The 26604-nt window shown below is 47.2% G+C and overlaps 1 protein-coding gene across 1 annotated transcript in view; it reads left to right on the top strand.

The window, feature by feature from the left end:
• Window positions 1-19181: 19181 nt before the first annotated feature.
• Window positions 19182-26604, top strand: part of INTU (inturned planar cell polarity protein) — a 438220-nt gene continuing 430797 nt past the window's right edge. Inside the window, exon 1 of the mRNA XM_086962184.1 lies at window positions 19182-19433. Within this exon, the coding sequence (XP_086818310.1) occupies window positions 19336-19433 (98 nt within the window). The 5' untranslated portion in view covers window positions 19182-19335. The remainder of the gene's footprint in view (window positions 19434-26604) is intronic.

Genomic DNA, 26604 nt, shown 5'->3' with positions numbered 1-26604 from the left:
CTGCTCTTAAGGAAAATGTTCCCTTGGCTCCCCTTAGATACAGAAAGTTTTTAGTCCAAGCTCTTGTCACTAGTTGCTTGGACTATGGTAACACACTTCTTGGAGCAGCCAATGACATTTGGTATCTAAACTCCAAGTGGTGCAGAATACTGCTTCTAAGTTAATCTGCAACTTGCCTTGTCATATTTCTATGGCCCCTATTCTAAGAGAACTACGTTGGCTGCCTATAAAAAACGCATATTCTTTAAGATATGTTGCTTGTCACAGAAAGCCCTAATCAAAGCTTTACCCACTTATCTGCATCCCAAGCTTTGCCTGTATCAGCCATCTTGGGCCCTAAGATCTTTGAATATATATTTTCAAAATATTCCTCGTATTTGTCCAGTCAAATCTGGTGGTCAATCATTTTCTTACCTGGCGCTACTTTTCTGGAATAAACTTCCTGTGTCCATTCGGCTATGTGAGGATCATGCTAAGTTCAAAAAGCTATTAAAAACCTGGCTTTTTAATGCTTCTCCTTAATTCTCTGTTGATCACTCTTGCCAACCTGCTGTGCCCAGCACTGATATTCTCCTATGGGAGTAAGTTGTGCGCAATAACAAGTCTAAGTCTTCACAGATCTTGGATTACAATTTCCTGCCTTTCTGCCCTGACTCCAGCTTGTCTGTGGTCACAAAAGTCTAGTGTCAAACCCTTTGTGAGAGCGCTCAGGCGGAGCCTTTGTGATGTACTAGTGTGGTAGCTGACAGCTCTCCCCCTCATTAAGTCAGAGATGGCCCAGCCTGCCAACACCTATCTTGTCTTTGTCTCAGTCACCAAATGGTTAGGACAAAAAATGCCAAAGCAATTTCATTAAGAAATATGGATTGTGCTGTGCGTCCGGTTTGGAATTAAATTTTTCTCCACTGTCTAAAAGTGGCATTTTCAGAATTGTGATTTAAAGTCTGACTTTACCATTAAAGAGGGTTTCAAATTACAATTCCTGAAACACCAAACTCAATATTCCTAACTGCTCCCAATTGAAAGGTACCACTATTTAAATGTAATAATGGACCGAATGTTATCCTATGAGGGCGGTAAGTCTCACAGCAGTGAAAAACAAATTTAAGAGTTTCTCACTACCAGAACATGTAAAACTAAAGCGGAGGTTTCCACCTTTTCAAATACATTGCATCCTGACCTATGGGCAGTTTAGAGCCAAACCTAGGAGTGACTTTTATTCATTAAAAAGGAAGGTATAGCTCTGCAAAAGTATTATTTTGCCAGGTTGAAATGGCAGTTTAAAATTGCACACACAGACTGTAATGGCAGACCTGAGACATGTTTATAAGGATACTAAAGTGAGTGGTACAAAAAGTGCTGCAGGCCCACTAGTAGCATTTAATTAACAGGCCATCTGTACATGTCATACCACTTTACTAGGGACTTATCCGTAAATTAAATATGCCAATTGAGTGTAAGCAAATTTTACCATGTTCAAATGAGAGAGCACAAGCACTTTAGCACTCGTTAGCAGTTGTAAAGTGTGCAGAGTCCTAAAAGCTAACAAAATTGGGTTCAGAAAACATTGCTTTTTTCCTCCCACCCAACCCCTGGCTTCAAATCCTGGTTGGGTAAATGAAACCCTGAGAACGAAGCCACACCTTTGCCTCTAGACATAGCAGTCCATCAGAGAAGCAAAGATGCACACTGCCATTTCATGTTACAAGCTCTCTAAAAAACCAGAAAAACCAATACTTCCAAAGGAACCAAGCATTGGCAAAGCCAATAAGTTTATTAATGGCCAGCAGCCTTTTGGCTTTGTCAATGCATATTTTATTTTGTCATGGTTTTTGGAAAAACTTTATTTTTGGGGAAGTGCCACCTTGCTGGCCCTCATAAATCTAAAGGAAAAAAATACACCAACTACAAGCAAAAGTATTTTTTTTGTCTCAAAATGCACACATTGCAAAAGTAGTCCTTGACACCTATAGGAACTGCTTTGTGTGGAATGTGCTCCTTGTGAAAGGGAAGAATGCCAACGCTCGCAGTGAAGTTAGCCAGTGGCAGAAGAGGGCTAACCCACTGCCCCATGCTCTATGCTGCAGAGTGTGGAAGAAAAATGTGAACAACACAATATCAGACCAAAAAAAAACTGTAAGTATATTAGATATAGAATTTTGGTAAAACTAAAACATACTGGGAATTGGATGAGATTGGTAAGGAAATATGGCTGAGGAAAATATCATATTTTCTATGTATTTCATATATAATACATTGTACTTCTGTACACTGTGGGCCACATGTATGTACCTTTTCAAAGGTCGCAAAATGCCTGATACGCAGAATCAGGTCGTTTGCGACCAGAAAAAAGGCTTCCCCAGCGTTCCAAACCCTATTTTGCAATACGGTAACCTATTACCAAATCGCAAAATTGGTTAGCGATTCGCTATTAGGAAGGGGCGTATTTAGAGCGTCCCTTCCTAATACCGAATCGCATCGGCATGTATGAATGTTTTGTGACTGAAATGCGGCTGCAAAACATTAGCATTTTTTCACCTACTTCAAGTAGGTGGTAGCCCACCCACAAATGGGAAGTGGTCCCCAAGGGATCTCTTCCCCTTTGAGAATGTATGCAAAAACTTTTTAAGAGCAGGCAGTGGTCCCACGGACCACTGCCTACTCGTAAAAAATGAGAAGAAAAGTTTTCATTTTTTTTTCTAAATGCAACCCATTTTTTTTAAGGGAAACGGGCTGCATTTTAAAACAAGCATTTACAATGCAACGGTTTCGCCTTTGCAAAAGTTAGAGCTATTGGCATTGTAAATGACAACATTTTTATTTATGTGTTGGTTTTGAAAACAATTAAATAAATGGCATTGTCATTACAATGCCAATAGCTTAATCTCTCGCAAATGCCACACACACACACACCCATAGAGAGCCCCCCACACAGAGCCCTCCCCACACACACACCCATACAGAGCCCCCCACACACACACAGAGCCCCCACACACACACACAGAGCCTCCCCACACCCACACAGAGCCCGCCCACACATACAGAGCGCCCCCACACACAGACAGCCCCCCACACACACCCACACAGAGCCCCCCACACACAGAGCCCCCCCCCACACACCCACACAGATCCCCCCTCCACACACCCACACAGAGCCCCCCCAGACACGTGTGTTTACCATTTGTGTCTATCTGGGGTAAACCTGTTCGCTCCATTAAACTCTGCAACTTAACATTTAACTACAGAATATGTGATAAACATCGAAGAACACGGCCTCCTGGGGATACATAAGGAGTAAGGTATGTGCTCGACGAGTGGTCTCAGTGTTCGCTTGTCATACTGTGCCTGTGAAGCAAGCATGGAAATAATCACATTACAAAGGGTGCCCTTGGGTGAGCCCTTTCCTGGGATGGAAGGGCCGAGCTTCCCGGGTCCCGGGCGCTATTCTCCCCCGCCGGCCCTGCCCTGTGCAGTGGCCAGCAGGGCTTGTCCTCCAAGGGTTATGATTCAGGATCGGTTTCTGCCCAAGACAAGATACTAAATTATTAAAGCAGGAAAGGTCACCGGGCTGCTGCCCCATCTGTGGCGATACACAGCGTCGACGCATCCTGGGCGGCTGCTGAAGTCACACTGGACAAGAGAGAACATGCAGGATTTACTGCCTCCAATAGACTGCAGCCAGGCGGACGGACTGTACATAATTCATGTGTGGGCTTATCTGACCTTTGTATTATTTAACTCTGCCAAATGCCTGTGTCTGGGAGAGGGTGGTGAAAGTGCACCGGAGAAAGCTGTGCGAGTCTTGTGGCTGTGCTGAGGCGTCCTGCTTTCCCTTTGTCAGGTCCTTTGCTAGCAAAGCTTGCCACAGCTCGGTGTGTGAAGGATTGATGCTCACGGTGAGCGGCGCGGGGGTCGCTCGTCTTAGCAGAGCGAGGTATATGGTTCAATAGGCATCGGTGGTGATGTGAGAGTATCCGTGCTAGGGAAAGTGAACCCTGGGGTCGTCCTACAGCGCGTGGAGCTTTGGCAGGGGGTCAGCCGCCATCTCCGGCCGTTTCACACTGTATGAGGACTGCCGGCCAGGTGCCCTGCACAAGCTAGGATTTCCCGAACTTAGGGGCTTCTTATGTCAAGAATGCAAACCGAAATGTTAAACCTACACTACGTTTCTGTCGGGTTTATATCACCAAGACGGAGCGCCTGGGACGGCCTAGGAACATTATCAAATATTATATATCCACTATTTATCTTCCGTGTGCTCTTGGCACGTGGATTTCACTGTTCAGTGAGGTGCCTAAAACTACAGGAAATGTAAAAAGCGTCATATATCTGAATAGTGAGTTGACTGTTTGCAGTGACTCTAACATATTATATTTACTAGCACTGTTGAAAATAAGCCTGCGTAATACGTTGGTAGGTATATACGTGCATGGATTAGTGCATGTAGACTTATAATTATACCATGACATTCCTTGCACACACATACATGTGTGCGACGTGTTTTTAAAAATGGTGGATGCTTGCAGGCTCTCTTTACTTCCAAGTGCTGTAAAAGAATTCGGCTCTAAAACCATGCTCGTTTTGTGTTTATATACCGAGCACGGGTGATAAATATTTAAGTACGCATTTGTTTAGAGTCCGGGTGGCAGCAGGCTGCAGCCAGCACAATGGGTCCTGGCAGTAAGCACAGGGACTGCTGCTAAAATTACAAGTGAAAACTCTAATTAAAGCCACACGTCGTGTCACTGCCGTGCTCCAGGGTCGGTCGGAGGGCTTCTATTGTCCATGAAGGCCCTCTGTCGGAGGCCTGGGGAGGAGAGAGGGGAAGATAAACAAAGAGGCCAAACAGTGAATGTGCATAAGATTGACAGGCACACGGGCAGCGGGAGGGGGGGCGGGAACGGGCTCACGGACAGCGGGAGGGGGGCGGGAACGGACAGCGGGACATCGCGCAACCCACCCCTGCAAAGGACACTTCCGAAATGGCGAAAACAAGGCTTTAAAAAAAACAAAAAAAACGCCCACAGCCTCATGACGTGGGCAAAAGCCTAAAATTCTCGGGATCGCCCACGAATCTGCTCCGGCATTGACAGACAGATCTCTGTTCCAATGGCTAGCCTCCATTTATGGAGCTAGCCAATGGAACAGAGGGGCGGGACTATACACACATACTCTAGACAAAAGATTTCGCCTGCGCGAAACGCTGCTTGCGCAGCTTTTAACAGGCGAAACCTAAAAATTGCTTTATTTAAAAGCAATGACTGACATGGTGGTCTGTTGACCCCAGCAGTCCAACATCCTCGTGATTTTGGCGATTCCCAGGAAGTCGCAAATTGCAACCTACCTCATTAATATTAATGAGGTATGCCGATTTGCGACCCACTATGAATCGCTATATGAAACTCTTGGAGTTATTGGAGGTATTAGCGATTACCCAATTGCAATTCGCAGTAAATCGCAATTAGGTAATCACTATTACAAATATTAATACATGTGACTCTGTGTGTTTAATTTTACTTATACCAACCACTAATATGGTAGGTAGTGCAAATCAAATATTCTGGCACTTACTAATTGGAATAAAGTAAGCTAAAAGAGTTAAAATATTTGTTGAATCAAATGTATACATTGCAGCTCATTTGCAGTCATTTTTGGGGATCACTTCACTGGGACCTGCAGCTTATACAAGATCTCTGCAACAAACACATTAAACTTCTCAGACATAGGGCTGTAGTGGCAAATCTACCATTCTGGCATTTCACTGCCAGGAGTACTGCTAGGATTGCCACCTGGCCAGTTTCCTACTGGCACCACTGGTATTTTAATGTCCCGTCCGGTACAAAAATAAGCAAAATCACCCAAAGCTGGCATTTTTAGCTCTTATCTGCACGTACTTCAACCAGCAAATATCAACAGAAAGAACTTTTAAATGTGTTCTAGAGCTGCATTAACGATACCTGACTAATAAGTAATGTAAACAGAGGGAAGAAAAAGCATTTAACAAATGAATACATCCAATTTTGTTAAAGTACTATTTAATATCGAGTCTGGGCCTTTGCAGGCTCTTAAAACAACAAACGGGCAATATTTTTCTCTTGGAACGATGGCGACCCTAAGTACTGCTGGTGTTTAAAGTGCAGAGAACCAATGTAGGTTGCACTGACGAGTCACACTACAATGCCATGAAATTCTGAATAGAGCAGTGATCTATAAACTTTATAATGCCGCAACAATGTCAAAAATAATAATCTGGCTCCTTTCAGAATTTTTCACAATTATTCTATTAACCCCTTTGATGCTGATGACGGCCCCCAGCCGTCATGCAATACGGTGGGCGTATGCTAATGACGGCTGGGGGCTGTCATTAACCCGCCCACTTCAAAAAAACGCCACACAGGCGCAGAATCGCGACCGCACCCAAGGGGTTAAATTGGCAATGTTTAAAAATATTTTTACTTATTTAAACATTACAGTCATGTTCTGTTACCCTTTTAAAAATGCAATCAAATACATGATTGCCAAACATACTATTCTGGTCAGGCAAGCCTTACTAACGTGGAAATATATTCACAAAATGATTATTAGAAAAGGAGGTGGGGGTTTTGAAGAATTTTTGGAGTCCCAACCCTTGGGACACATACTACCAGCTAGGATATAAACAGTGCTTTAAATGGGTCGGTACTCACCGGTACTAAGTACCGGCACTTCTAAATTTTCTGCTCTTGATGACCGGAACTTCTTCTTGCCCAGGGAGAGTACCGGTACTCAAGGGGCAGCAAGCCAACTCAGTGCAATTTGGCATGCAAAAATAGAAGTGGGATACAGCTGACCAGTCGGTCCATTTTCATGAAGCACTCGAGGGCTAATCACCCCATACAATGTGCAAATTGAGTAACACCCAAATGCATTCATTCCCAGATCAAAAATCGGCCGGGCCACACCAAAAAAAAGGTGGCCTCATTTGCGCATTGCCTTTCCGCAAAAAACTGCGTCAGCAAAGTTTTATGAAAAAAAGAGGGCGTGGGGCATGTTTTAATAAATAACTTCACTTAGATAAAACAAATGCACGGATTAGTTCACACTGCTGAGCCACACATGAATGCAAGTGAGACCACTCATGCTCAGGACCCCTAACCACGCTCAATCAGCATACATTAATGGGCGGGCCCAGCGAGAGAAAGGGAGTGATACCTCCGGCCAGCTGCCTCTGAAAAGGCCACTCAGGGACCCACTGGGCACTGGTGGCATCCTAACAGCACAGACAGCCCAGGGGCTGCATAAAAAAGCAGCCCACCACTGCTATACCTCCGCCTATTCCTGAGTGCCCGCGTTACCAATCCGACCCTGTTCATTCCGAGCTGGCAGGGAGTTTGGGAGGGGCCCGTGTTACACTGTGATTATTGACACAGTGTCCACTCAGGCTCCGTGGAGACAATAACACTGTAGGTGTGTGAGAAGGGCCTGCTAACAGGTACATCTTGTGACTTGGGGAAATCTATGAGAAGGCATCCTGCTGGCATAGCAGAGTAGGGCAGCACTTGATTGGAGCCAGATCGAGGAGGAAGGTGGTGAAGATGATGCTTTGGCACAGCAGGGGAAGTGGGGAGCGGGGAATCAATTTAGTAATGTGGACATCAGCGAATATGTGTTTCTAAAACACATGAACTAAATACCTTGTCTGCGTGCACGAGTGCTTCGTCCCTGTGGGTGTTCTTGTATGAGTGAGTGTTATCTGGAATGTGCATATCTGCACATCAATTAAATCTCAATCAAATTAAATGTGTGCCTCTGCCCATGGGCGTCCGCAGAAATTTTTCCAGGGGGGGGGCAAAATGTTAACGTCATCCCCATCCTCCGGCATGATGTGTGCCAGGTGGGGCACAAGAAACACTGGGGCGCAGAACTAGAATAAAGGCCAACAAACACCACCTGTAGGGAAAACGCTAAACTTTCTGACAAGGTGCTTTATCTCTGTCTGCTAGGTGTGGTCTTGGATCCAACACTAATCAAGGCTGTCTTCAGCACGATTCGATTTTTATCAGAATACTTTAAAACAGCCTATGATTAAAGCACCAGATTAAATATACTGCATGCACAGTGTATGTTAGGGATTATTTGTAGCACACATATTCACCAATATTGGCTTCTTGGTGCTAGAATTCATGATAACTTTTATCCAAAGTTAAAGCACAACGGCAAAGTTAGTAATAAATAATGCAGCAATCACTCACGCTAGTGATTAGCTAATGGGTGCTCCCTTTACTAGAATTCCCTGGGCATTGCTAAATTTTACACACATTCAATTAATTTATACAAAATAAAATGCGTAGGTCCAAATGTTAGCTATATTTTTGAAAAGAAACTTAGAGTCCCTCTACGTGTAGTCAATGTCAAACTGACAACGTGCACACGTTTAGGGATACAATAATGGCCAGCTCCCTTATGCAGAAGTCTGGCACCGTAAATGTGTGGCACATGCGGTGCCCGCAGCGGCGGCACATCACAGGTCCAGGGATGCTGAGTCTTACACAGTGGTCGAAGTGGGGAAAAAAAGTAGGGGAACAGTGGGCGGAGAATCAGAGGGCGGGAATAACCCAAGGATTGGATCTGTGGGTGGAGCCAGAGGTGTGGCCAGAATGCGCAGACATCCCAATTTGTAGTATTTGTTTGGCATTTCACTGCCCAGTTTCATCAACCAATGGATACACATGATTATTTAAGGTTATAATGAGTTATTGACATTAAAATATATTCACAAAGTGGGATAAGCTTCTAATCACAGAATGTACCAAATACAATAAAATGTGGAAACACAAGCCATTTGTCTCCGAGCCATGGAGTTTCTGTCATCAGCACTTCTCCCTTTTCCCACAACAGCAGTTCAAACATGAATGGCAAAATATCCTAGTTTGCAAATGTTTTCTCTAAAATGATGGCTCTGCCATATTTGCCTCATAATGCAGGAATTGCTGCATGATCTGACCATTCAAACTAATAAATTTTGTTTAGCTCAAACATATCAAAAGTTAATGTAAAATGTGACGTATGTTGCTGCGGAGTGGATGGCCTATTGTAAAGGTTGACTGGTCACCTTTCTCACTGCTGCGTTTGTATGTTACACTGGTACTAATAAGGCAAAATCTTTCCAGAGACTGTTAGCATGTGTACACGGGAAACATCACTTACAACGCAACTTTTACAACGCAGGGCCTTTACGACGCAACTTTTACAACGCAAACCATTACAACGCATTGCGCTGGGGGGCGCTCTAGGATAGGGAATAGGTTTAATGTACTATCCAACACTTTCCCTACTATCCACGGGGACTGGAGTTGGAATAGTAAATTAAACTATTCACTATCCAGCGCCCCAAAGCACTATGCGTTTTAATGGTATGCGTTGTAAAACCCGCGCTGTAAAAGCATCCGATGTAAAAGCATGCGTTGTAATGTCGTACACACGTCAAAATAATAAAATATCTGAAAATATACTGCATTACGCTGCAGCCTTTGAGGGGCGTGGCTTGGATGCCGAGGAGGTAGGCAGCGTGAGCCTGGAGCTCCGCGCCCGATCCCATTTATAATCCTGATAAACCGCACGGATTCCAACGGAAATTGGAAAATTCATTGGCTGAAGGCGTCATGGAGGCATCGGCGTCCTGGGTTTGGGGACTCCGGCCGCTCATCTTCCAGAAAATCGAACTTAGCGAGTACCATCAGAACGGACAGCCTCAATCTAAGATGGCGGCCCGGAGCCTGAGCTGGTGATGCAGAGAGCAAAGGAGATCTGCTGATCTGCACCTTCAGAGCTCCGACACCAACGGTGCTTGCTGGATCGGAAGGTATGTATAGGCATTTATATAGCGCACTACTTACCCGTAGGGTCCCAAGGCGCTTCGACCGCTGCGAAACCCTTCCTGGCTTCCCTGAGAGATGGTCCCTTAATGGGTATCTCCAGGGTGAGACCAGGCATCCCCGGCGGTCTGGTGGGGCCGTTAGTGAAGATGAGGCAAGCTAATGCCCAGAGTTGCCGAGTGTGATCGCTGATCAGAGTGGGCACCGAGGGGAGAGAATTATCGAGTCCGCTGACCCTGGTCCAGAAACCTGCCGTGGCGGGAATCGAACCCTGGTCCCGGGCCGTCCTCTGCTCTCGGGTCTGCCGCCTCTAACCAGTGAGCCACACTACTCCACTCGCCCAGGTCGCCCTAGGTCCCGTGAGGTGGCTGAGGTGCCTCCCCCCCCCCCTTGGTGTAGTTACGATGGTGGAGTGGGGGAGTCCGTCGAGGAGGACCTAAAATGGCGGCAGCCCCGTGAGTCGACCATTGCTCTCTCGGTGTGCGAGCTGTGGTGACGGAGGCCCATCGGCAGCGCGTTGCCTGCAGGAGACGGACTCGCTTCGTGAGGGAGACTAGCACAGTGCTCGATGTTCTGAGCGTGTTCCGGATCTCCAGCCATTGCTACTACAAGGAGCTCTCCGGAGTGGAGGATCCTGAACCACTGACGGGCTGCACGAAGATTGGAAGCAGACCAAACACAGTGGTCGATCGGGCTGCCGGGACCCACGGCTGATAGTTGGGATTCCTCTGGCCCCTGGTTCGATCACACCACGATGGGGAAGCTGAAAGGGAAGGGGGACGGAGCCGCTGGACCTGAGACGATGGACGGAGCGGAACAGAGCAACACCGATCTCCAACGTATGCAGGACCGCATCCTGGAGGCCATCACAGCCACAAATGACGCTCTGCAGCAAGACATTGCCCAGGTAGCAACAGGCCTGGGGCTCCTGAAGGCTGAGCATGATAAACTTATGGACAGGGTCAAAAGCGTGGAGATCACCCTGCAAGAACTGGCCCCGGCGCATAAATCGCTGGATGGCCGAGTGGAGGATGCTCTGGCCCTAATAAAAGCACTGGAGAGGAGAGCGGAGGACGCAGAAAATCGGAATAGGCGCAACAACGTTCGCCTGGTAGGCCTTCCGGAAAAAACAGAGGGCGATGACATGGTGGGCTACCTCGATCATTGGCTACGTACTGAAGTGGCACCGGAGGGGCTCTCTACCTTCTTTTCGCTGGAGCGGGCCCACAGAGTCCCGGCCCGACTGCCGGCCCCTGGCCTGCCCCCTCGCCCTGTAGTGGTCAAGCTTCTGCATTATAAAGACCGGGACTGGTTACTTCAGAGAGCCAGGGAGGTAGGTCCCTTCAAGGTTGGCAACGGTAGGGTCACCCTGTTCCCGGATTATACCTTCGAGACGCAGAAACTCAGGGCTAGTTTCCTCTTGATTAAACGAGAACTCCGTGCGGAGGGCATCAAGTACTCCCTCCTCTTCCCGGCGAAACTGAGAATCGTGGTGGATGGCAATACGCTCTTCTTCACCACTTTGGCAGACGCTTGGGCATGGTGGGACACTTATAAGGCTGGAACGGATGGGGCCAGATTTAGGGCGGAAGAGGCCCAAAAGAAACAACCGACCAGGAAATCGCAACGGATTCGGAAGCACCGGCACAGGTCTGGAAAACCATCAGTGTCACAGACGGAGGAGGAGAGGAAGGCGGCTTTGCAGGCGGTGGTTGATCTCTCAGAGACGGTGCGGAGCCAGTCCCGGAAGGGTACGGACTCTGAGGAGCAGGGCACGGGTCGGAAACGGACCTTTCAGAACTTGGTGGTGCCAGAGGCCCTATTGTGACGCCGCAAACTTCGGGAGAGATCATCGAAGCCTGAGCGAAGTGTTCTTGAGAACGATTTGGTGGACTGGTACCGGGATGCCATGCCCGTAGATGCCATGTGCTGATACGCATTAATATGGAGCTTCGTGAGTGATCATGGGGGGATTGCGGGGCGGGATAAGCGGGGCTACTCTTGTTTGACGAACTCCTTCGGTATCGGACCGCGCCCTACTGGCCCCTAAGGTCATCGCAGTGGAGACTGCGAATTCTAGTGTGCTTCTTTGAGGGGGGTTTGCTCAGTTGCAATAGTTTGGATGGGTTCTCTTCTGGTCGAGTCGGGCCTGTCCTGGGGGGGTGGGAACCGAGAGTAGTTTGGGAGGCTCAGGTTGGGGTTGGAGGGGTGTGGGGTTCAGTTGTTGGGAGAGGGTGGGGGGTTCAGTATTATGTTGGCATAAGCGCATGGCTGGAGACTATTGTTGCTGTGTTCAGGGATGCAGGGAGTTATGGCTAATACGGGGGCTTTAAAATGTGTGACCTGGAATGTGCGGGGTCTGCATACTATGGTGCGTAGACACAAGGTCCATGCTTATCTAACACGTAGGGGTGTACACATAGCCTTTCTTCAGGAGACGCACCTCACGAAACAGGAGGGAGTGGCGCTGCAGAGAAGATGGAGGGGACAGCTGTTTAATACAACGTACTCGGCCTTTGCAAGGGGCGCCATGATATGGATACGTGCTGGGGTTCCCTTTCAGGTCACCAAGCAGGTGGTAGATCCGGAAGGCAGATTTGTGGCTATAGAAGGGAGACTCAGGGGACGAGTGGTGTCGTTGTGTAGTGTGTATGCTCCGAATGTGGATTTACCCGCCTTTCTGACGACACTCTCGGGCAAACTAGCGAGCTACTTGGCGGGCCCAATCATCATGGGAGGGGACTTTAATTCAGTAGCAGACACCATTTTGGATAGGTCCCACCCTCCTTTACATTCATCACCAGTACATAGGTTAGCGAAGCAGAGGTTGGATTGGCAGGAGAGTTGGGATTTGAGAGATGCTTGGACGACACTGCACCCCACGATGAGGGATTACTCATTTCATTCTAGTATACACGACCTACATGTCAGGCTGGATGTGTTTTTGTGCTCTTCTCCCATACTCACGGCAGTAGGAAGTGCGGAGTACCTGGCTCGCACATCATCTGACCACAACCCTTTGTTGTTGTCCCTGAACTGGATGGTGGATGTTTTGTGTGTTCCAACTTGGCGATTGCGACCTGATACCCTTGATGATTTGCTATTTAGGGAGGCCTTGGGCGAGCGAGTGACTCAGTACTTTGAGGAGAATAGTGGCACTACGTCCACCAGGGCGATGGAGTGGGATACATTTAAGGTGGTGGTCCGAGGGCATTGTATTGGGGCCACTGCGGGTGCCTGTAAAACATTGTTAGATGACCTTGAGCGTGCGGAGCGGGAGTTGCGGAGATTGGAGCGGGAACGCCCGAATCATCCCGAGCTTCAGGGTGAGGTTGGCAAAGCTAAGGAAGCAATGGCGGTGGAGTTGGAGCGACTGCGTAGTTTCGATCACAAGATCTACTTGACCAGGGCGCATGCGGAGGGTGACAAGGCAGGGACTATGCTGGCCTGGCTTGCTAACCCGCTTAGGCGCGGTAATCCAATCGTGTACATCGAGGTGGAGGGGGGCGGGCTTTGCCACACCCAGGCCGGGATCCTGGATAGGTTCAGGACGTATTATGAAAGACTGTATAGGAACGGGCCGGTGGGCGGAGAGGAGGAGCTTGAGGCCTTTCTTGGGGGGCTGAAGTTGCCACAGTTGGACCAAACAGAGGCAGAGGAGTTAGGCCGCAGTATTACGATCGGGGAAATAGGATGCGCGGTGAAGCAGATGGCTCGGAACAAAGCCCCGGGACTAGACGGTCTGCCAATAGAGTTCTATAGTAAATATCTGGAATACTTAGCCCCGCAGTTGCAATCGGTCTACAATGAAGCGAAGTCGAGAGGGAGATTACCTCACTCCATGTGCGAGGCTCTTATGGTCCCTTTGTTGAAACCCGGCAGAGCGAGCAGTGACCTCTCCTCCTATCGTCCATTATCCATGCTAACAACAGATTATAAGATTCTGAGTAAAATTTTAGCCAATAGATTGCTCACCCACATGACTGGCCTGATTCATAGGGATCAGTCGGGCTTCATCCCTACACGGAACACCACACATAACATCCGTAGACTGACTCGACTGCTGGGCGCTCGGTTGCCGGGGGAGACCACACCCCTGGTGTTTTCCATAGATATCGAGAAAGCGTTCGACAGTCTGGAGTGGGACTATTTATATGGAGTGATGAGGCATTTTGGGCTGGGGGAGGACTACATCAACTGGACCAAGGTGCTGTACACGGCGGCCACGGCGAGGGTTCGAGTGGGTTCGCTTATCTCAGGACTATATCAGGTGCGTCGTGGCACCAGGCAGGGTTGCTCGCTGTCCCCCCTTTTATTCGCGTTGGCGATGGAACCGTTCGCAGCCGAAGCCAGATCGGGGCGCTATTACAAGGGACTGGTATATAGGGCCAGACCGCACGCCATTTCACTGTACGCGGACGACCTGCTGATGTTTTTGGCGAATGCGGATGAGGAACTGGAGGGGGCGAGGCGACTTCTTGGGCTTTTCGGGAGGTTGTCGGGCCTGACGGTCAACTGGGTCAAATCCTGTTTATTCCCGTTGCGACGGGGGGAACCGTGCCCTCTCACCGCTCGGGAGCTCAGGTGGGAGCCTCATTGCCTACACTATCTAGGTGTCTATGTATATCACACAACAGCAGATATGCTGGATGGTAATATCACCCGTTGTATAAATGCCCTGAAGGGGAATATGGACTTCTGGGCTACTCTGCCACTTTTGATGACGGGTCGTGTCTCCTTGCTGAAGATGGTAGCGCTTCCAAGGCTGCTGTATTACTTCCGAACCCTACCAGTGTGGATACCGGGTTCCGTCTTCCGCCGTTTGAGGTCGATGGTTATAGCGTTTCTTTGGGGTACGGGTAGGCGACGTATAGCGCTAGACACTCTCTTGCGGCCCAAAGATGAGGGGGGTATGGCGGTCCCTGACTTTGAGCGCTATTATTTGGTGGCACAGCTGCAATTCTTTACCCAAGAGATTGCGAGGGTCTACCGAGGCCCAGAGCAAGACAGGGACGGGGGTACCCCGCGTCATGTGCTTGCGTACATTGCCCTTCACCAGAGACTTCTTGTCAGAGATCTGTCTGTGGAAGAGCAGACATTTAGGCTTTGCTGGAACCGGGCGCGTAAACGGGCGGGAATTCGGCGAATGTATGCACCGGAGATTCAGCTGGGCATGATCACGGCCCTACCTCATGGAGGGGATTGGTCGAGACTGCAGGGTTGGGAGGATGCTGGGTTGCAGATGCTGGGCGACCTTTATGAGGACGGAGCGTTGCTTCCGTTCCAAGCTCTGCACGACCGGTTCGACTTACCCAGGGGGGACTATCTACTACATGCGGCAGTGATTGGAGCCATGCAGGAACATTGGGGCGAGGGGCTGCAGGAACCTACCACTTCTATGGCCTGCCAATACACGATGATGGCGGCGGGAACTTTTAAGGCAGTGACCTGTCTGTATTCCCGAATGTTGAGGGAAACCTTGCAGCCGCTCACGGCCCTGAAAGCTAAATGAGAACTGGACCTCCAAGTGGAGATCCCTGACACCACCTGGGGTCAGCTGCTGCGGAGGGCGCGGAAGAGCACGAGAAACACCAGATTCCAACTTATACAATTCTACGTTCTTCACAGGGCATACCTTACACCAGGGAAACTGAAGCAATACTTTGGGGTGGAACAGGCGGCCTGCCCTAGATGCAGCACACTGGAGGCGGATCTAGGTCATATGCTTTGGAATTGCCCCCAATTGAGAGATTATTGGCGGGAGATTGGGGAGGCACTGAACAACGCCACGGACAGGGAGCTACAGTATACCAAAGTGGTGGGGGTGTTGCACTGGTTTCCTCACACGCCCAAAAATAAGACGACCAGCAAGTTTATAGATATGGGGTTGATATTGGCAAAGAGGGAAATCACCAGGAATTGGAAGTCCAAGAGGGGGCCCACGTATAAGCGTTGGTACAATGAATGTCTGAAGTGGGCGGCGAGTGAAAGCACCTTGCGATACCAGCTGGCTAGAAGGGCTGGGGATGAGAAGGCCTTGGAAAGGGCGACAGCGTGTGAGATGCTAGTGCAGGCACTCCGAGATGGCACTGGGGAGGAGGAGGGTGATGACACGAACTCTGACATAGATGACCCCAACAGCACACCGGGGGCACACTCTTAGCGAATGTTACACTTCTTCTTGCACATACCGGAACTTACATTTTCTAGTATTCTACAGCAGCGCAGCCATGGGGGAGGTTTTGGGGAGTTCGGGGGGGTTGTTGATAGGGGGAGGGGGCGGGGTGAAAATACAAAAGCGGTCCACGTCATCCTGTGACTTCAACCAACGTGAATCGGAAGGAGTGGCAGAAGATGGATATATTGCCGTCGCCGCCCGGCCTTCTGGATGTGGGCATACAGGCTGTGTAATGATGTCCGTTGGACAAATGTGCATAACAACACTGCATTGCTTACATATTTATCATTGTACTGTATACACAATATTTTGGTACTGCAATAAAAATGGTGTTACAAAAAAAAATTACGCTGCAGCCTTTTTTTTAATGCATAATTTAGTCAACACTACGGCAAAATGTTGTCATCCTTTCCTGCATAATTAATTCCAGTGGCCCCACAGCAGGCAGCACATGTTAAAAGTGCTTGTGAATGAAGCAGGGAGACTGTGAAGTTTGCGAACTTAGTTTAGTGTGCGGGGAAATTCCCGCATTGCCAATCCCTGGTGAGTTGCAGCTAATACTGCTGAAACAAGGACAATGGAGCTACCTATCGGTGAGGCAGACTGGCCTCAAGGGCAGGGCCAGCCACAGCACTGGTGGTGTCCTGTGGATTAATGTTTGTTAGTGCCTCCCAATGACCACCTCTGCCATGGATTCCCTCACTACCACCCTTTAACTGTGCCCCCCAAGTCTCCATAACCACTCTCTCTCAGATGCATTTAATTTGATTTACAGCGCCACTCATACCATTGTAGGGTGTCAGAGCACTTTACATCACACACATTACATAGAGACAATCAATATGTGTGCAAATCACTGTATAGAAAATGTTACATAAGACTAAGGACTACAAGGTGTAGGAGTCACATGACAATCATACTAGTAGCCGGTATAGTTTTATAGTGATTGGTCTGGAGAAACACAATACCCGGAATTTAAAACGTAATACCATGGTTGGGGGATTCTCCTTAACAATCAGAATTGATTTCTGTCCGAAAGAACACTTTTTGGGACATTAGGATAATCAAAGACTGGGGGTGGGGGGGACATCACACTCTAATTTATACCTTGCAGTTTGTATGCAGCTCTTAGATGACAGTTAATAGCTCACTGTTCTAAGTTAGGATTTTGCCTTATAAACTGCAAGTAACAAAAGGATATCTCTGACAAAAGCAGTAGCCCACTGACCTATTTACATTATGTGCACTTTGTGATCTGCATGGCGCATGTTCTTTGCAGCTGGTACATTAACCCTCTGAGCTACCTTTCCATGAGTCAAAACTTCCACTAGACTAAATTCTGATCTCTCTAATCACCAGAGTCATCATGACATTTTTATTGTTGCCGAAAAGTGCTGGAGACCAGGAAGGAGGCAGCAAGCGTTTTTAGAACCATAATATACTTGCAAACATGATGCCTCCACCTAAAGTCAGCACCCGGTGCGGTCACACTGGTTGCACAGCCCTAGAGCTGGCCCTTCTCAAGGGTCCTGTGACCTCAGTGACTGTTGTTCTAGGGTGTGCTGCTTCATAGGCCTGCATGCAAGACTGGAGGTGAACTTCAGTATGGATAGTGGTGGACAAGCCTTGAAGGTTAACCTACATTTGTCATGCTAGGGTCCACCTGCTTGTGCGAAGACACCAGGACTTCTAAGATGTTGCGAAGCCTTCTAAGGTCTAGCATGTGATTGTGCTCTCGCAGGAGAGTGGTCTGGTGGACTGGTTATTAAGCTGAACCTGGTTCCCAGTTTCAAATTCAGCAGATCTGACCATAGTGCCACATCCTCTCCCCCACTGAACACCGTACTGCTCCACTGAGAAAAACTCCCAATGTCTTCAACTACAACCCAATTGTTACCCGCTATAAACACCTGGATGCAGCTCAAGTTAAATTACGCACTAGACAAGAGCAATATGCGGCCTACAAAAAAAAAAAAACAACATCCTGGAAAAAGCAAACACTTATAGGGAATGCAAAAGTTAGCAAACCATGGGAAATGTAAGCAGAAACAACATGGTTACCTTAATGCGTTTACACTCACTATTCAGAAATCAGTGAGTGCTTTTGCCTGAAAAGTTAAGGACACGACTACAGGGCCCTGAATGGACCCATTTCAATGGCCATTGCTTATATCCTTACAAACCGTAAGCCGTATGGTAAAAAGACCACATCCCAGGACGCAGAGCCGCAGCACACATTTTGTTTTCCAATCCACACATTGCTGTACCACCAGGATTGGTGCACTAGTTCCAAGTCCAGGGAAAACAAAGACACAAAAACAAAAATAGCACTTCACTGGCAAACTCTGTAAAAGTGGCGCTAATGTGTTTCAGGGTGAATAAAATCAGTTTTGCCAGTTTGCTTCCACTCTGTCTTACTTTATTTAGTTATTTATCTATTTTTCATATTTTTAGCCTTTTATTCCCAATGCTGCACTTTGGAATTAAAATGCAGCATTTCCAGCAAAAGCGTCTCTTTTTTGGATCCATTTCACAGGGAAGCAAATAAAAGAAAGGAGAGGAAAGAGACTGAGAAGCCCGTCTTGAAGTTATGGTTTTCATGGGCGCCCGCAGGGGGGGGCCAGGAGGGTCGCTCCAGGGGGGGGGGGGCAAGCGCCCCTCCTTGCCCCCCCCTGCGGACGCCCATGCCTCTGCCCCGGTAGCGGGGTACGGGCACTGCCCATAGCCCTGCCCCTCGTCCACATCTCAATTTGGTGAGTACCTGCACTTATTTTTTTTCATTTAAAGCTCTGTATATAAATTACAAAATATGTTAGTGTTGGCCAGCTACTGTGTAGCTTACTACTGCTAATTTTTTTCAGCTTAAAGAAAGCACTGTTCGCATAATGCTTCTCTTGCTCAGAGCCTACCTCCCCCATTTAGGATCACCCCTGGAAGAGAGGGGGCGAGCGCATAAGCAGTCACAGACGCTCGCCTTATTACTGCAATAAATACAAGAATTGCTAGCGCTCACGTGCGCGTAAAACACCCGTTATGAGCGCCCTAAACAGCAGCCTCAGTGTCGCGTGGCACAGTAAGAATGCAAAGCTTCCACGGTTTCCAGGGCGACGAGTTGCGGACCAATAGACGTGCGTTAAAGGTTGTCACCTGATGCCTGTCTGAACCGGAAGTTGTCAACATGGCGGCGGTCTAGAAGCTGTTGAGAATTGCAAGTTCGGGCAAGATTCAAAGAAACAAGAACTCTTCACCCAGGAAACATCTCGGTGGCTGAGAAGGGGATGGTCTGCCTCGCGTGTCCTAGCCATGTCCGTGCAGGGGGCAGAGACGCGAAACGTCAGCGACCTGCAGCCCGAAGAGCCGTCCGACAGCTGGACCAGTTACAGCAGCAGCAGCGAGTCTGAGTAAGAATAGATCCTCATTCAGCTCACCATGACTTGAACACCCACACGCCACAGCTGAAGTCCATTCTTGCCCATTGTCCGATCCCTTGACCCTTTAATTGCAGCATAGGACCCAATCAACTTAGATAGGGTAAGGTAGATGACCCACAGTCACATCAAAGCTGAAGTCCATCCTTGCCCATTATCTGATCCCTTGACCCCTTTACCTGCAGCATAGGACCCCAAACCACTTCCTTCTTAGTCCTTAACGGTGGATTTTCATTTTGATAATCAGTGTTGTTTTTCTCCTACTCGTAGTTTAGTTTTGTATGAGTTGCTAGCAGTGGCGCGCCTGGTGCAGCACGCTTGGTTCAGAACTCTTCCTTCAACACCGACAGTTTCCTATCCCCACGGAATTATAGTTGCCACTACAGGCTGTCACAAAATTACCAAGTTCCCTTAACGCTGGCACTCTAGACCGCTTGCCCATTTGCCATTGTCATGCTTTATACTTGATTAATATTTTAGTATAGCGATCGATCTCGTGAGTGCCCGATTAATTATGGGCGTCAAAGTCGGAAAATGAGGATCATGTCAGAGCTACGTCTAAGCCGTCCATGGAGCCGCTTCTCAGGGTTTACCTTCTCTGCTTAGCTACAAAACTTGTAAACAAACGCACAAGATATCGAGTGCGTGCTTGCGAGCTGAATCCCTTCAGCCGCCCATTACACAGGAATAACAATTCTGATTCAAAGTCGGATCATGCATCTAAATTGGATAACACGCCCACATGTACATTTTGTATTTTTGACATCAAGTTGTTATTTTACATGGGAAAGCATTCTTATTGAATGTTTGCCAGTGGTTTCAAAGCCTGGATTGCACACAAGAGAGGTGTTGACTGTGAAGTATTCTGTGTACTTTACAGTGCTAAATTAATCTCCAGACTATTTAGCTTCCCTAAACAAATAAAAAAGATAAATGGTTGTTTGACACCGCTTTTCATCTTCCTTTCAGTGCTGGGGAAAAAAAGCTTTCACAATGACATTGCTGCTCCTATAGCACCAGCACACTTGTCAAGCTCACACTTGCAGGCCCATCTTTAATGCAAACATTTACCAATGAATTCTGAGTGTGTGAAAATAACCCTATAACACAGAAACCTAGCAGCAAAACGCTACTCTCTCACATTGAACTTTATTTTTGTTATTTTGTTGTCTTCTAGTATTAAAAAAAGCACATTTTTGCCTTTTTAATTTCCTTAAATCTGCTTTGAGATTAACATTTAAGTTCTAATAATACACATTATTGCATGAAACACATTTGAAATATTAGTACATTATTCCCAACAAAAATACATTTCTCAAAACATTGGCGGACATCTCTAGTCTCAGGAACACAATGAATACTAAATAGATAACTCTCAAATTTCTCTGAACAATACTAAAATCTATAAAAAAAATGTCATATAAATTACAATTTTTTTGTAATACGATCCTTTAATACACGGGAGCCTGCAATTCCTGCATAAAAGCCCATATCTAATTTCTGCATTACAGGTAACTTGTGACATCGCTAGTCGTCTGTAATAAAGAAGTGACATAGCTGCTTAACTACAGTAACTTATTACAGTTGAGTTCTAACGTCACAATGCCGTCTCAGAGCGAAAAGCAGGTCACAGAGCATACTTAAAGTTGCAGTTTAAACAGTGAGAACAAAACCTGGCCTTTCTTCCTTCTGCTGTGTTTCTCTAGAAGAACAGTGAACAGCAGAAGTTAAGTAATTATGACAATGTGTAATTGTTTTGAATACTTTAGGTAATTATAGGACAGATGGAATCTCTCTGCTTGTTGCTACACATTCTGAGCTACAGCATTTTGTTTTTAAATCTGTTTTTAAATCTGACTTGTCTTAAACTGATTTTAATATCTTTTTTGCAATAAATATCAAACTGCTTTTTAGGATGCTTAATTTTACACTCCATATTCTACTACTGTCCTTCCTGTCTGCAAACATCTTATGTCTTACATGTGAAAGAGCAACACACTAAATATGCAGGAAGGCCGGTGGTGTGACTATGTATTATAAGGAATAAACCAGCCCCTCCTGTACAATATATGTATATTACACGTACTTGAGGAGTTCCATGACCTTATAAAGTAACTCAGTCTTCTGCCTTGTTCCTTTGTAAGTCAAGGAACTTCTTTTATAATGCATGACATTGGTTACTTTATCCCATATATATGTTATCATCTCTGGGTTCAGGTGACGTATGACATTTATGAACCACTAGGCTTCTGGTTTCTAAATGTCATCAAAACTCCTTGATGGCAATATAGGCCAATATTACACAGTTACCTGGCATGTATTTTTTATATATTACATGTTTGAGTTTTTATTACACAAAATGCAGTGGTACAAAAAACATTTCACAGAGTGCAATGAAATACGGGAAACATTTTATGATTGCCTCTGAAATGGGGAATTTATCATCCTAACGACAGCCCCCAAACCACTCTGCAGCACTTTAGCATTGTCAGGGCTGCCATGATAATGCAGACAAATCTATGCAGCAATGTTATCTAAATATGCTGCATATTCTCTGTCAATATAATATTATTTTTATCCTTTTGAGGTGGAAACAACATCTGTGGTTATGTCTGTAAGTTATGTGGCAAATTATATGGCAAGTGAAGTAAATCCATAATTATGTGGTAAACACTACAGCAACAGAATCACCTAAATCCACAGTATCTCACCATTGCCCATTGCTTTAATAACATTTTATTCAAGAAAGGTAAACAAAACGTAAACTTTATGATTATAATCGGCATCCATTGTTAGTTGCACTTTGAAGAAAACAGCCTTTTCAAATTAAATTCCCCATAATAAATGTAATATAAAAATATATAACCAGTACCATGCATAATATGGTCCTATTTTGCCATCTCGGGGTGCAGGTGACTGCTATAAAACCACTCCACCTTTAGCCTCATAGTATATAGTGTCTCCAAAACCCCTTGATGGCAACATTGGTCCATATTACACAGTTAACTGTTTTGTATTCTTTGTCTTCATAGCACTCAGCTCCTACAAATTGTCCTTGTCTATGCACTGTGAATTATAGGGTGAGTTGACGTTGTTGGAATTTGAACTCTTGAACTGCGGGTCTCACAGATGACTGGCGCAGAGTTCTTTACCTCGCTGTACATTTGTTTGAGTTACAAGTACTACTAGGACTTGATATTGCAGTGGTGGATAAACATTTGATAACGTTGTTTGAAATCTGTCATTGAAAAAAGGGCCAGACCGGTGATTACATGCAGCCCTGGCTAAACATTTTGAATCACCCTAACATGGCAATTGTGCTGGCCGAATACCAGGCTGATGTGGGCATTGGCATTTCCCCTTTCTTTGTTTGGACGTGCTGCAATTTATAACATCTTGACACTATCCACATTTTTATATATGCTTACCTTAGGCCAATTGGGTATAGCCAATGTAATAACGACCTTTTGGGGGTCAGGATACTGGGGCTGAAGTTTTGTTAGCAGGCCTCAGTGCACTCTGAGTCTAAAACCCAGCAGCACCAGTTAAAACAAGCATTTGCAATGCAATAGGGCTTGCATTAGTAAAGTTAGAGGTATTAGTATTGTAAATGACACATTTTTTATTTATGTTTTTGTTTTGAAAATAGCTAAATTAATAACTTTGTCATTTACAATGCCAATAGAGTTAACTTTTGCAAACGTGACACCTATAGCATTTGTAATGCAATATGTGTTGTATTTACATGACTTAGATGTATTAATATTAAAAATAACAATGGGTTGTATTTTTTTCAATATTTAATACTTAAATAAAAGTTATTGTAATTTATAATGGCAATAGCTTAAACTTTTGCAAATAACTTTTTGGAAGATTATGTTTAGTGTATTTTATTGTGATGAAAATACAAGAACAGAAGTGAAATATTAACTTTTTTTGTGACATTTGTAATAAAGTTTGAAACATTGAGAGAACATATTTGAATCAGTTGTTAAATGGTTGCACAGATTGATGCTGTGGTGGCTCTGAATGATGTTGTGGCGGTGACGAGTGATGCTGTGGCGTTCAGTGATGCTGTGGTAGCGCATAGTGATGTTGTGGTGCCCCTGAGTAATGCTGTGGTGATGCAATGGATAGTGAGGGCGATAGATAGATAGAGGGAAGGCGAAAGATAGATAGAGGGAGGGCAAGAGATAGAGGCAGGGTGAGAGATAGAGGCAGGGTGAGAGATAGAGGCAGGGTGAGAGATAGAGGCAGGGCAAGAGGGCGAGGGATGGAGTGTGGGCGAGGGAAGGAGTGTGGGCGAGGGATGGATGGAGTGTGGGGCGGGGCAGGGATGGAGTGTGGGGCTGGGGAGGGATGGAGTGTGGGGCGGGGAGGGATGGAGTGTGGGGCGGGGGTATGGATGGATGGATGGATGGAGTGTGGGGATGGATGGATGGAGGGGGGATGGATGGATGGAGTGGGGGTGTGGATGGATGGAGTGGGGGGTGGATGGATGGAGTGGGGGGGTGGATGGATGGAGTGGGGGGATGGATGGATGTAGTGGGATGGATGGATGGATGGAGTGGGATGGATGGATGGATGGAGTGGGGGGGTGGATGGATGGAGTGGGGGGGATGGATGGATGGATGGAGTGGGGGGATGGATGGAGCGGGATGGACGGAGCGGGATGGATGGATGGATGGATGGATGGAGTGGGGCGTGGATGGATGGAGTGGGATATGGATGGAATGGGGGGGATGGATGGAGTGGGATATGGATGGAGTGGGGGGATGGATGGATGGATGGATGGATGGAGTGGGATGGATGGATGGATGGATGGATGGAGTGGGGGGATGAATGGATGGAGTGGGGGGATGGATGGATGAAGTGGGGGGATGGATGGATGGATAGAGTGGGGGGATGGATGGATGGATAGAGTGGGGGGATGGATGGATGGATAGAATGGATGGATGGATGGATGGATAGAATGGATGGATGGAGCGGGGGGATGGATGGATGGAGTGGGGGGGATGGATGGATAGAGTGGGGGGGATGGATGGATAGAGTGGGGGGATGGATGGATGGATAGAGTGGGGGGATGGATGGATGGATAGAGTGGGGGGATGGATGGATGGATAGAATGGATGGATGGATGGATGGAGTGGGGGGTGGATGGATGGAGTGGGGGGATGGATGGTTGGAGTGGGGGGATGGATGGATGGAGTGGGGGGGATGGATGGATGGATGAAGTGGGGGGATGGATGGATGGAGTGGGATGGGATGGATGGATGGAGTGGGATGGGATGGATGGATGGATGGAGTGGGATGGATGGAGTGGGGGGGGGTGGATGGATGGAGTGGGGGGGATGGATGGAGTGGGGGGATGGATGGAGCGGGATGGATGGAGCGGGATGGATGGATGGATGGATGGATGGATGGAGTGGGGCGTGGATGGATGGAGTGGGATATGGATGGAATGGGGGGGATCGATGGAGTGGGATATGGATGGAGTGGGGGGGATGGATGGATGGATGGATGGATGGAGTGGGATGGATGGATGGATGGATGGATGGAGTGGGGGGATGAATGGATGGAGTGGGGGGGATGGATGGATGGATAGAGTGGGGGGATGGATGGATGGATAGAGTGGGGGGATGGATGGATGGATAGAATGGATGGATGGATGGATGGATGGATGGATGGATGGATGGAGTGGGGGGATAAATGGATGGAGTGGGGGGGATGGATGGATAGAGTGGGGGGGATGGATGGATAGAGTGGGGGGATGGATGGATGGATAGAGTGGGGGGATGGATGGATGGATAGAGTGGGGGGATGGATGGATGGATAGAATGGATGGATGGATGGATGGAGTGGGGGGTGGATGGATGGATGGATGGAGTGGGGGGATGGATGGTTGGAGTGGGGGGATGGATGGATGGAGTGGGGGGATGGATGGATGAAGTGGGGGGATGGATGGATGGAGTGGGGGGATGGATGGATGGAGTGGGGGGATGGATGGAGTGGGGGGGATGGATGGATGGAGTGGGGGGGATGGATGGATGGAGTGGGGGGATGGATGGATGGAGTGGGGGGATGGATGGATGGAGTGGGGGGGATGGATGGATGGATGGATGGAGTGGGGGGATGGATGGATGGAGTGGGGGATGGATGGATGGAGGGGGGATGGATGGATGGAGTGGGGAGGATGGATGGAGTGGGGGGGATGGATGGATGGAGTGGGGGGGATGGATGGATGGAGTGGGGGGATGGATGGATGGAGTGGGGGGATGGATGGATGGATGGAGTGGGGGGATGGATGATGGATGGAGTGGGGGGGTGGATGGATGGAGTGGGGGGATGGATGGAGTGGGGGGGTGGATGGATGGAAGGGGGATGGATGGATGGAGTGGGGAGGATGGATGGAGTGGGGGGGATGGATGGATGGAGTGGGGGGGATGGATGGATGGAGTGGGGGGATGGATGGATGGAGTGGGGGGATGGATGGATGGAGTGGAGGAGCTGAAGGCAAGAAAAAACGAGTACACTCAGGGAAGCAGAAGGCAAGAAAACGAGGGCAATCAGGGGAGCAGAAGGCAAGAATTAGGAAAGTTTGAGCTATTGGTCTTGTGAATGACAAATTTTTTATTTATGTGTTGGTTTTGAAAATAGCAAAATTAATAGCTTTGTCATTTACAATGCCAATACTTTTAACTTTTGCAAATGTGACACCTATAGCATTTGTAATGCAACATGTTTTGTATTTACGTGACTTGGATGTATTGATATTACAAATAACAATGGCTTTTAATTTTTTTAAAATAATTAATACTTAAATAAAAGTTTTTGTAATTTATAATGGCAATAGCTTAAACTTTTGTAAATAACTTTTGTGAAGATTATGTTCAGTGTATTTTATTGCGATGAAAATTCAAGAACAGAAGTGAAATATTAGCATCTTTTTGTGACATTTGTAATAAAGCTTGAAACATTGAGAGAACTTATTTGAACCAGTTGTTGTTGAATGGTTGCACAGATTGATGCTGTGGTGGCGCTGAGTGATGTTGTGGTGGCGACGAGTGATGCTGTGTCTTTCAGTGATGTTGTGGTAGCACATAGTGATGTTGTGGTGCCCCTGAGTGATGCTGTGGTGGTGCGA

This window comes from Lissotriton vulgaris, chromosome 3_1 (genome assembly GCF_964263255.1).
Source record: "Lissotriton vulgaris chromosome 3_1, aLisVul1.2, whole genome shotgun sequence".
NCBI lineage: Eukaryota > Metazoa > Chordata > Amphibia > Caudata > Salamandridae > Lissotriton > Lissotriton vulgaris.
The sequence above is the reverse complement of the archived record's forward strand: the minus strand, read 5'-3'. Positions and strand labels throughout refer to the sequence as shown.